At 40.8% G+C, this 12,241-nt stretch overlaps 1 protein-coding gene and 1 long non-coding RNA gene across 2 annotated transcripts in view; one reads left to right on the top strand and one right to left on the bottom strand.

The window, feature by feature from the left end:
* The window catches only part of LOC148222685 (uncharacterized), a 122,323-nt gene that overhangs the window by 54,197 nt on the left and 55,885 nt on the right, over nucleotides 1-12,241 (top strand). The gene's annotated exons all lie outside the window — the stretch shown is intronic.
* On the bottom strand, nucleotides 3,208-9,955 carry AHSG (alpha 2-HS glycoprotein). Its single transcript, XM_014871570.2, has 7 exons — nucleotides 9,635-9,955; nucleotides 8,216-8,326; nucleotides 6,972-7,056; nucleotides 5,937-6,100; nucleotides 5,539-5,652; nucleotides 4,675-4,755; nucleotides 3,208-3,838 (listed from the first exon to the last, which is right to left on the bottom strand). Exons 1-7 carry the CDS (start codon nucleotides 9,836-9,838, stop codon nucleotides 3,563-3,565), a joined length of 1,035 nt encoding a protein of 344 aa, XP_014727056.1. The 5' UTR covers nucleotides 9,839-9,955; the 3' UTR covers nucleotides 3,208-3,562.

Raw genomic sequence — 12,241 nt, 5'->3', positions numbered from 1 at the left:
TTAAACAAATATATTGACTCTATTATATGCAGTCAAATTGGTTGTGATAGAAATCTCAGTTTGGATTCGTTCTGTGAGCATTTCTACTCGTCTGGATACCTACAGTTGAATGCTACCCCTTAGCCCTGGAGGCATTGAGACCCCTCAAGGGTCATGGAAAATTCTTCCCAGAGAAACTTTCGTTTGAAATGACAGCACTGTGCCTTGTGAATAACCTGTCAGGAGCTCCATGCTGGAGATAAGGGGGGATAACTTTACAAGTAGCTTCTGTCTTAAAGATCTGCAGAAGTGACAGTGACCGTTACATGGGGAAGATCCCAGCGAATGTCACTGGCTTTCTGCTAAGGGGCAATTCTGCAGCATTTCACCTTGAAGGATACCAGAAGCTGGGTTGCCATGTCCCTGGCTCTTATTTTTTTGTCATGGGACACTGATTGCAGCTTTCTGCTGGATGACACTTTAGGTTTGAATGTTCTGTTGAATGAGGAAGAAAAAGTGCAAGTGATGGCCATAATAGTCTCTTCAATACTACTGTGATGTTTGCAGTAGTTAAAGATTTCTATATTGTCACTTTTTTTACCAGCTGTGTAAAGAATCTTAGCCCAGAAGTGTTTAAAGCATCTGGGAGACAGCAAAATGTGTCCCAGCGAATGTCTGTAGAAAGCTGGAATTATAGATACATCCAGAAGACCTGCAACAGCACTGGAGCTGAAACTCTTCCAAGAAGACTTTGTTTGGTGGCAGAGGTGCAAAACTCCAACAGCAGGACAGAAGGGGCACATGGCTGCTAGAATGAGTCCCTCATGTATCGGGTGAGGGATAATGCACAGACTGTATCCCAGAGGGATGGGATACAAGGGGTGAATGCTGGGAAACACTGCTGTAGCCATAGTACAGGAACCGCAGAAGCAGCAATGCAGACTCAGTCACATTGTTCCTTGTGCCTGGGGATGCTTCCCCTGCGGCTAAAGGATAATAACTCATTTTCTTTATCCTTACAGTGCGTGGCATTTCTATGGAGATGGGTGCCAGTTAGTACTGGCTGTGTCGATGCTTCTTATAATAGGGGATTGTTATATCCCTGACTCTGTTCTTTGTATTCTTCCTCTGCCTGGAAAGGAAAAATTTCTCTGTTGAAGTAGCTGACCTCAAAACATGGACACAGCTGGGAAATCCGAGCATGTCCAGCCAAAGCAGCACATGAAGTACATGGGCTTTTGCAAAATAGGGTCTGAAAAAGCTGGAAAACATTGTCAGCCAGTGATGCAGACCTTGCAAAACTCTTCATGCTGCATTTCAAGGGAGGAGGCATTTGTATTTAATCTACCACTATTTCATATGTCTCATTGCCCAGAGAATAAATTGTTGAATACTGAGTCTGTTACTAAGGCCCAGGTGCATGAAAGTGGAGCTTTACTGGTGGGAGACAAAGTGATTGCTTCAAAACAGTCATGGTAAACAAATCTGTAAGGGGGCACAATGTGCCCTTAAGGGGATAAGTGTTATGGAGAAAGAAGATGAAGTGCAGCTACCAAACTGGAATGCACAGAGGAATTTTTTTCTTCCTGTTTTAGAAAACAAGGGAGTGGTTACACCAAGTATAGGAGAACATCTGTGAAGTATGGAGCCTGCAGATGTTTCTGCTTCATGTCTTTGCTTTGTGTGGTTTGAAAAGGCAACAGGAAAATGCAGCATTTCTGGATTTCAGGGATCCCCAGGGACAGGGATCCCTTCTATAAACATAGTTTCTGCCATCAGAAAATTTTCTAAGCCTGGAAAACACTCTCTCTTCTATTAATTAGTTCCTACTTCATGATATAGAGGACAATTTCTATCATTTAGTTACAGTGATTCCTAGTTTTGAAAAGCCTCTTGTCTGGTGTCACAATGATGCAAAACAGAATAGTTGCCATTTCATTCAGTCCTGTATTGTGTCTCGTGCAGTGAGATGGGAAGACCACCTATCTTACTGCTTTAAGAGATTTCTACAGCTTAATACTAGCATTTTGAGGGAATGGCTGCATGCAGGATATACTGGAGTCTTTGCTTAACAGAGAAGCAAAAACTCCCTGAGCCACTGACTGGCTGTGGCTGGTGCAAATGCCCACAACATGCTTCCTGCAAAACTCAGCATTTGCCTGAAATGTGAGAGCAGCTACCTTCACAGGCAGAGCTTGCCCTCAGTGTGCTGCCATCACTTTGGACTAAGGTTTATAGAGTCTGGGCTGATTTTCCTTGTCTTTACATACCCACCTGAAGCACTGGTGTAAGTGCCAATGACTTTTCCCTTCCCCACTGACACAGCAGAGCAGAATCTTTCTGTACTGTGAGCTGTTGCACTATCACCAAGAGCAAGTGTTAGTTGTGTTGCTTACTGAGTACTGGATGGCTGTAACTAGGAGAACAGGACAGGTTATTTGAAACAGCTCAGAAATGACATGTGTTCTGCAATTTTTTGCTGCCTGCATGATAATTATCTTGTAGCAAGTGCTGTTCCTGGTTAAACATTCATGACTGTCTTTGAGACTGCTCCCCAGGGCCTGCAGAATTCCAGTCTGGCTGGCAGTAAAGATCCTTCTGGCCCCAGCCCCTTATTAATTCTCCACCTAGAATAGATTCTGCTTCTAACATGTGCCAGAAATTCAGGGAAGATTTGACTGCTAGGACAATGGTAAATTACTGTCTGGGTCCTGTTATATGAGATACATGCCAGTCATACATTTTTATTCCAATGAATTGGCATTTCCTCATATGCACACAGACCATGCAGGACCCCATGATTGTACTGCACCTGTGTGTCTGCTGGAAGACAGACAGTACACATGTATTTGGCTGCAGGGATTGATGTTTTCAGCCTGCCAGCAATGAGTGTGTCCTGACTCTCTGGTCTTTTCATAGACGTGGATGCTCTTGTGCCATGTCCAAAAGTTTTGGAATACTTCTGGTGGATATCAAAAATACATGCATGGTAAGAAAACATTATAGGTGGAAGGGAAAAATACTTCTTTTCCTGCCACTTCTTTAATGTTATTGGTGTGTGATCAAAAGGGAGGACTGACCTGATTTTCTGCAGTGCTCAGCACCCACACATTCCAGTGAAGCTGATGAGAAGTGCAGGAGCTTAATATTTTTGAAATCAAGCCTAGAATATGACTCATAATGCTGTGAAGGAGATACTTGACAACTAAATGAAAATATATACAGATAGAAGGTAGCAAAGCATTGAACATTTTATTGTGAACTAACCTTTCCGGTGGTGTTTCTATCGCAAAGCTACAACTGTTGTATAGCTGTTGCAACAGTCTCATTGAAACAGTATTTTCTGTATTTTAACTAGAGAATCCCTGTATGTAAAGTAAACTACTGCTACATGTTGCAATCATCTGCATTTTGGAGCAGACTTTTGCAAGACCCTGACCATGACTCTGCTCTCTGGAGGGTAAAACTTATTTGGGCTCAGAGTCAAGTGTTCTCATCTATTTGTACTCGATGCTGTGGTCTGTGTGTTGCTGCTGCTGCACTGATCCCTCAGTTTGAATGCATTGCATGTCTGAAACACAGTCTAGATATCGAAATGACGAATCTTCCCAGGACAGGGAGGAGGAGGAGGCACAAAGCCAACTGGGCGAGGTACTTTGTCATGCTGGGCAGCCTCTGCAACTGCTCTCTTTGTCAGTGATTTTGCTGAGAGCATGGAACGAAAAATTTCTGAAGAGCTGGATTCAGATGCAACAGGGTTATTGTGGGCAAGTGCAAGATTATGGTTTGTGACCCCTACAGCACTGGGTGCCAGTCCTGCTGATGTGTCTTGACCGGGATAAATGTAGGTAACTCCAGGCTGGAAAAGAAAAATAGGTCATGTTGGTTTTCAGTGATTTGGGACTTGTGACATACAGGTAATTGACACCTTAACTAGGTACCCTGCTCCTAACTAGCTATTGGTCTGCAACCCAGGTTCAAATGTTCCTGACTATCACAGAAGTTTGATTTTGCATTGGAACACATGCACAGGAACCCAGGAATACATTTTTAATAGCCAGTGAATCATTAGGACTAAATTCTGTGCTATATGATCTTTCAGGGCCATCTGCACAGCTGGTGAAACACTCAGACCAGCTGTCTCATTTTCTCTTCCGTATACCTCCTAGACAGCTAATTACTGTTGAGTTACCAAGAGCTGTTGTCCATAGGAAGCATTCAACCACCACCTAGTCCTCCTGAGACCAAATGTAGGCTAAAATACCTGGAGAGTACTCAGGTCAAGTGTGTATGTTTCCCTCCCCTTGCTACAGCAGTGCAGGACAATTGAATTGAATTCAGTCATGTCTACAGTCTAAAAGCCTCCAGCCTCACAATGCTGATTTCTGTTTTACATTTATCTGCCGCATCCCTTTAGCTGAGCAGAGTTTGGTTCCCTTTGCCCTGCTAGACACGTGAATCTCCCAGATGCTCAGGAGGGTAAATTGTGTCAAGCATGGATGGCAGACATGACTTAATTCCAAGCACAGAAATCCTTAGGAAAATCAGGAGCTACCTTACCTCAGCTTTTAGAATATAAAGTTACAGGTGGCTAATGAAATCTACAGTGAAAGAAGTAAACTCAAGGTGACGGCTTGTAACAGTAACAATAGGCTAGAATACCCAGGAAAGCAAGGAAATATCTGGAGCTGGTACCTGATGTCCGTACAACTGGCAGTCCACCTGAAGGTCTTGTGAGGGACGTTTTACCATCACTGCTGTGCAGAAACCAAAATTCTGACAAAGCAGAACATAGTCAAGAGAAAATTGTTAGAAAATAAAGGGAGGCTGCATTAGAATTTTTAATTTCAGTACATTTAGAAATGGCTACTTGTTCTCATGTTTTATCTGAGCAGTAAAGTATTTGCTTTTTAGCCTGCTGGGCTCAAAAGCCAAGCTCTTTAAATGCATAAGCAGAAAATAAGGGAAACTTCTGTATTCTTCTATAGTAAGATCCTTTGTATGTCTGGATATGAGGGAGAGAAAGAATATATAAGAATCTAGGTAAAGAGCTTCTACCCCCTAAAATTGCTTAGGACTCAGTTTCATCAGAAACAGAAAAATTTTAACATGATAAAGTATACAGTATAATTTGCAAGAGCATATATATCAGAACTGGGTGCACTGGAATTGTAGGAGGGGGAAACAGTCTGCCTTTTTTTTTTTTTATGTGACTGTGTACTGTCCAGTACAAAGAGCTTGAGTTTCCCAGGTGCTGATTTTAAGAATAAACAATAATGTATATCCTGTTGATTAAAAATATTCTGTCTCTGGTCCTCAAGCCTTTTTCAAATGTATTCAAATCCATTGGAATTCAGTCCAGATACCTTAGAGAAAAGGAAAAGCTGTGATATAGCTTTAAGAATGCTATATTGGAAAACATATCATGATGGTACACATCTCTTGCACTTTGATCCCCACAGGGGTCTATTCCTGCTCCAGTGCAAGCACATCCCAGCATGATGCTGCTTTTCTACCTCAGAGCTGGGGAGACTGGGGCTGATGGGCTGTCATACTCACAGACTGATCCTCGGGCAGCAGCTGACAAGCCCCCACATTGGCTTTAGCTTCTTCTGCAGAGCAGTTCGTGGCACCCACAGCAAACTCAGTAACAACAACGTGCGCTGGGTGATACTGATAAAACAGGAAAATTGTTTAACTGACTTTGCGCTCGGAAACTGCAGAGCTGCTGAGAAAAGATAAAAGGCAAATGTTGTGGCTTCATCTCCCACTGGAGTGAAAGGGAATCCTGTGGCTAAAATGACACATAATAGTTGGGAAATTAAAAGCAAATCCGGAGGGCGAATTAGAGCCAGCAAATTGTGTCTGTTTGCAAATATAACTAGGTAGCAGTGCACAATTACTGGAGATGAAATATTATGTTTACGTGAAAGGTTAGACATAGTTCTAGAAATTACCTGTATTTTGGCTCTTCCAATCTCAAGGAGTCTGAGGTAAGAATCAGTGGTTTTGCTGTTATAGTCATTGAGGGCAGCTGACACTGTTTCTAACACCTCTGTGTTGTTCATTCTTGCCAGCAGTGAACAGTCAGGGCAGACTTTGAGAATGTCTTCACTGGAGTCTGCAGGAGGAATAGGTCATGTTTTGATCAGATTGTAAATTGTTTAGAAAGGCATTATAGACCTATTCAGTAACACAAAACACACTTTAAAAGTCAGTCCCAAATTAAAGTGGCAGGAATTTTTCCAGTACAGGCTATAGATGGCAGTGTGTCACACGACTTGGCCATTCAAATCATTCTGCAAGGAAAAGTGCTGTGAATTTCAGTAGCACATTTAATACTTACTCAGTTTTTAGAAAATTTTCTTTCTGGAAACCTCTCTATGACACCAGTGAAAAAGTGCGTCAGCTCACACAAGGAATAGTAGAAAAATGAGGATATTTTAACTTACTGGAGTTGTGTTTGTGTGTGTTATTTTAGTCATCAGTTTTGACAGTAGTACTGAAGACATCTTGTACAGAGCAAAGAGATCTCACACTGAGCACACAGAATAGACATTCTGCTTTCCCATGGCAGTATTGAAAATGCTGGATTTAGTAAAGAAGCTGCATCTGCCAATGAGACTGATGGCCAACAAGCACAAATAAACTCAGACCAGCAAGGAATCAAATTCTTGTCAAAGAACTGTTAAATCAAATTTAACCAAATTCTTAAGGTTAAACTGCTGACTGAAAAGACTCAAATCTGGGACTTTCTCCCCTGTTAGTCTTACAGTATCTTAATTGTCACAGTAAAGAAGAGCGAAGAGAAACAGTGAGTTTATAAGGGAATGAAACCAGAAAAGGGGGCTGGATTTAGTAAACCCATTAACTGTTGTGCTTTATGCTATATTTATACCCGGGCGTTTAGAATAAGAAAACTACTGAGCTGTAAGCACTGCTACAAAAATACTCCAGCCTCTAGATTCAATCCTACAGAACAAAGCCTTTACCTGCATGTGAGTGGCATTTGCTAGCGAGTACAGATAATGTCCCATCCACCTTCTGCAGTTTAACATCACAGTCACCCTCAACTGCCTAGAGAGAGACAAAAATCAAAGGGTTACATTGTTCAGATAAATTGGATTTTCTGATAAAGGGCCACTAAATTCAAAAGAACAGATCCTGACTGACCATTCCTGGCAACATTGGTCTGATGGCAAAGGCACTGCTAGGCATGTCCTTATGTCTGATTTTCTAAAAGGCAGATCAGAGCTACAAAATCTGAATCCAAATCTGGATCTCAAAAGTATCAAAAGTACCAGGGTAGCAAGATTGTGGACATTTAGTACAGGTTTGTCTCTCATATAGAGCAAAGAATATGAATACTTATGAATTAAGACCTTCCACAGAGCTGTTTGATAACATTCTCACTAATCTCAGCTGGTCAGTGGCCATGGTAACAGCAGAGTGTGCTGCCTTGTGTGAGCAACATGATCCAGCAGGGAGGAGATGTCAAAGGCAAAGCTGGAGGCACTGGGAAGATGGAACAGTTAGAGTTACCTCCCCCCCAATGGAAAATAGAATCTGAGCCCTGATGAATACAGGGGTAGATCATGATTCATATTTAGTGAGCTCTGTGAATTGGGCCCCATTCTGGAAACAGCAGGCTCAGACAACATTTCTACTGCTTTGGTCAGGGAAAGCGTCTCACAGCTGAATCACACTTGCATAAGAACAAAATATCTGAGGCCGGTAAATTCCAGCTGAGCATTACTTTGAAGGCAGAGCCCTATCTGAAGGGAATAGCTCATCTGCAGTTGTAACTAGGAAGAGATGGCTTGGTGGAATTACACCTAGTAACAACCCACATGTAGCCAAGGGAAGAGTATTTTTGCACTGATTCACAGCCTGCCCTGTCTGTGGTTTGCAATGAGGCAGTGACATCTGGGCTGAACAAAGGGACTGAATCTGGAGCCCCTAAAGAAGGCCCCATAGCATTTATGGACTCTATGTGGGATGTTATGTTGGCAGAGATCTGTCCTGTTCCAATTACAGGACATGAAAGAAATCCAGGAATTAAGTCCTTCATGACACGAAGGCAGTGAAGTCAGCAAGGAGGTTACAAGTGATTGGGTGATTATAGGCTGTTACAGGGATATGACATTTGCTTGGGAATCTGGTGATAGCCTGGCCTCTGGCATCAGCATATCAGACATGCACCTTTGGACCCAGCTGGTAGCGTTCAGGTACTCACATGCTCTGCAAAGCTCCTCACTGTGCAATTTGCAAGAGGTGTAGGGCTGAGAATAGGGCACTTGGTCTCCAGTAAGTCAAGTTCAAGGAATATGATGTCATTATTTGGCCCCTAAAAGAAAAAAATAAACCATTGAGATTGATGTAATTTCTTCAGACAACATCAACAGATTTCTTCCCTGGGGCTGCACAGGGGTCTCTGTTGCTGACTGTCATGGATAGCTCCAGGTATACACCAGAGTAACTGAAAAGGTCCTTTTTACTTCGTAAAAAAACAGAACCCTAAATCTGGAGTAAATCAAGATAATCACACTGATTTTATTCCAGCTAATAAGGAACAGGCTCATAAATTTTGGAAAGTCAAGCTTGTATGTAGTGAGTCAGTTCTCTTAAGTTAATTTTGTGTTATTGGGTAGTTTAAAAAATCAGCAGCTTTCTTTTTGATGAAAAAGCTTTCTATAAACAGATACCAAACAAACACCAGTGAACATTGACCTGTCTTGTTTAGTCCATTGGAATTACACTGAATTGCACCAGTTCCTATGCATCTGTAACATAAGACAGTTCCTTGGGTTTCCTAGGTCCAAGACTGATTCTGATGTTCGACTCATGAGTGATTCCTTTTAAACCAATTAAGTAATTTTAGTGTAAAAGCATTAATATGAGCACAAAGCAGTGTCACCAGTGTTTTTGTGTGGGTGACTCTAGACACACTTGTAATCTCATTTATGTCTGTTGTAGTCTTTTCTAAACATATCTTTTGGCATCTTCTCTTTCATAACAAGTAGGAAACAGCCATGGAGTTTCACTCATGTAATTGTTTGGGACTATTTTCCATGTTTTAGGAGAATTAAAGGTTCTGAATTGGCATAAAAATTGTATTCATGACTATTTTTTCAGCCTTTGTAGATGCCTACAAGGGTGGCAATAGATCTTAGGGAAAATAAGCCACTGTTATTTCCATTTAGACCTCTTGGCAGCTCAATAGGACATTAGGTAAAATTAATGCCTACTACAAAATCACTAATAGCATGGAGTTTTGATAGGTATGTATTTAGCCAATAAGTAATTACCTCTATCTCAAAGATTGTCCTCAGTTTTTCTCCAGATTAGCTACTGGGTTTACAAATCAACACCTGGAATGATCTGCTCTAGCAAACATGTGTTTGTAAACCGAGCCCCTTCTAGCGTTGCACAAAAACGTCTGAACATTTCTCCCTCCCTGTGTGTTCTGATCTTTGAGAGATACATTCCAGTGACCTGGATTCTCCACTGCTACCCGGTGTCCTTGCCCCATTTAAATCAACAGAGCCATGCTGATTTCCCCATGTGGGGATACAGCCCTTGCAGGCGCTTGCCCTGGTGATTTCCAAGCATCCCCAGGTGAACACAGTGTTCTGCCTGCAAGCTCCTCACTTACCTGGGGTACCACACGGATATCCTCGATTCTGTTTAAGGCAAACTTGTATCCATGATGACTGTGGCCATTAATATAATTCACAGCAACTTCAGCTGCTGCTTCAGATTCTGGGTCATCACAGCCCAAGGGAGCAGGGGGAGCTGCTGGTACAGCTTTGTGAATTGGAAGCTGAACAAGCAGTATTAAAGCTACTAGTGCCTTCATGGCACCTGAGGAAAACTGATCCCTTTCAGAAATAAAGATCTAAGAATACAGCTCAGATGGTAGCTAGGTAGTGGGAACTGGGGCCTCGTTTATATAGTACATACCTCAGATTTACATGAGCACACGCCTGATATTTGTCCCAGTTCCAAGAAGCATTGCAAACAACAAAAGAGAAAAGTAAATGTTAGGACATCAAGCTGACTGATTAATTTTGGCCAAAGTAAATTTTATCAGGTAGGATATTGCGAAGTCTGCTAAAGCAGCTTAAGGGTAAAGTGTCAGCAAAAATGTAACACAATTTTTAGACATTTCTACCAACCAAATACTGTCCATGTAAGAGGAATGTGATCCCTTCTGTTAAATGTGTAGAGATGCTAATGCTAATTAAGCTTTCTTGTAAACAGGACACATTCTGTTGGGGCCCAAATCTCACCAGGCACCAATCTAAATTGTGAGATCAGTAGCATGATAATTTAGAAAATGGAATTTTAAGTAGTTCTAAGGATCACATTTAACAGCAAATGTAATTGAATAGCAACTTTTGCTACTGAATTTATTTGGAATAGGAAATGAGGCATAGTTCCTAAATCCTTTGCATCAGCTCTTTCTTTCTCTGAATAATCTGAATATGTCCAATAGTTCTTGGAGTTTTATTTTGCAAAGCAGGCATCTTATAGGAATGTTTCTGGAATATGTTGTACAGATTTGAGGATTTGGCAGAAGATCCTAAAGAACACAAAGCATTTTAAGGAGAATATAGAGGAAAATTAGCTGCTTAAATGCTTAGGAATGCTGGATCCAACCTTATATTTACATTCATAGTGTACATATTTTCAAAAGAGTAAAGGGATAAAAAAAATATTCTATGTAGCAGAATAAAGCATCTATGATGCATCCAGCATTTACAATCTTTAATTTAAGGTGAGATGACTTTGGCTAGATAGATTCTAGCTAGACAATCTGGCTCAAACAATAGAAATGGTTTTCCTGAAGGGGTTTCAGAGCAGGTTTCTACCATCCATGTTAGGGCAGTGATCAGGCTGCAGAACAGTAAAGGTCCCTTTTGGCTTTAACAAGTCTGAGTCTCTGTTTTCATTTTTAGAGTTGAGGAACTATCTGCAGGTTTGAGATGTATAGAAGGACTTTGGCATAGTTAGAAGTTGGTATTTTTTAAACTTTAAGTAGTAAGTATTTCTCCTCTGCTTACACGATATTGTGAGAGAGGGTAAAAGTTTTGGGAAAAGAAGCAGTCTTGAGTCATGCTTTTCTTCTAGAATCTATGAATACAGAAAACATTATAAATAGGAATGGTTCAGTTGGACAGATTACATGATAAAGAAGGAGAATAGAAAGAGACTAAAAAGATTGGATTGTTTGCTACAGTTGTGTAGCACGAGGTGTGTTTTGTATGCTGGGATTTGCAAATTGAAAAGATTTGTGGGGAAAAGAAAGACTTTTTCTCTCTCTTGCATTAAAAAATTGGTCTAAGCATGATTTGTTTCTTCTCCATGACTTGAACCAGGGGTTTTTTGGCATTTGTTCTGTTGTGTGGATGATCATTTGTTTTCCTGACTTTTGCCTGGAACAATTAAAGAATGAAGTTTTGATGTCCCAAGAACACACTTCAAGTGTTCCTTGTGGACATCTTTTGAATCACAGCAAATTTATTTAGAAAGATAGTATTTTACTCTTTACTGTTAGTGCACAGTTCAGTTTCTAACCTGTAAATCTTTTAATTCCTCTTTTCCTTTTTTTGGTATGAAACATTGAGGTGAGCTTCCATCAGGTGCAGATTGAAATTGTTTTTCACCTGAGTGATATATAATTATTCCTGTGAAGGACTTGGAATATTACTTATAAATTTCATGTGGTCATTACTCAGTTTCTTAGGTTACATCTTTTCTGCTTCAGAATTGCAAATACTGTAGGATGTATAACATTTCTGCAGTCAAGCTCTACGTATTCCTCAATATAATATATAACCCAGTTCAGTCAGCTTCAGGTTCCAGTTTCAAAGAACAACTTAAAACCTCAAATAGCAAACAGGATTTATTATCTTCTTTCTTCCCTCTTCATTGTCACTCAAATTCTATATTCCATTTACCAAGCAGGACAAAAAGGAAATACTTTGAAGCCTGCTGTACCTCTCCTTAGTTTCTCTATAGGCTTACTCAAGCCCTTCCCCTCTCGGTGGCTGTGAACTTTCTTTGTTCAGAGGATCAGAATGTGCCCACATGATTATTAATGTTCAGTGCAATGTGGAATGTTTGCAGTTAGCAGGTTTTGGGTGACTTTTGATATGTGTGCAGAAATTTGTGTTTGGTTTTTATGTTTGGGAAAGGAGTTTAAAAATAAAATCAAGTAGTTTGGGTACAGGTAATATGACAAAAGAGCTTTTCACCT

This window comes from Sturnus vulgaris, chromosome 10 (genome assembly GCF_052056855.1).
Source record: "Sturnus vulgaris isolate bStuVul1 chromosome 10, bStuVul1.hap1, whole genome shotgun sequence".
In the NCBI taxonomy this organism is placed as follows: Eukaryota; Metazoa; Chordata; class Aves; order Passeriformes; family Sturnidae; genus Sturnus; species Sturnus vulgaris.
Note: the sequence above shows the minus strand (reverse complement) of the source record. Positions and strands in the feature narration are given on the sequence as shown.

Excerpts from the sequence above, each read along its gene's own strand:
- AHSG (XM_014871570.2), bottom strand. The coding sequence starts at position 9,838 with ATGAAGGCACTAGTAGCTTTAATACTGCTTGTTCAGCTTCCAATTCAC. Across the intron at positions 7,057-8,215 it reads TGAGGAGCTTTGCAGAGCAT|GCAGTTGAGGGTGACTGTGA; the intron begins GTGAGTACCTGA and ends GTCTCTCTCTAG. Across the intron at positions 6,101-6,971 it reads CAAATGCCACTCACATGCAG|ACTCCAGTGAAGACATTCTC; the intron begins GTAAAGGCTTTG and ends TTCCTCCTGCAG.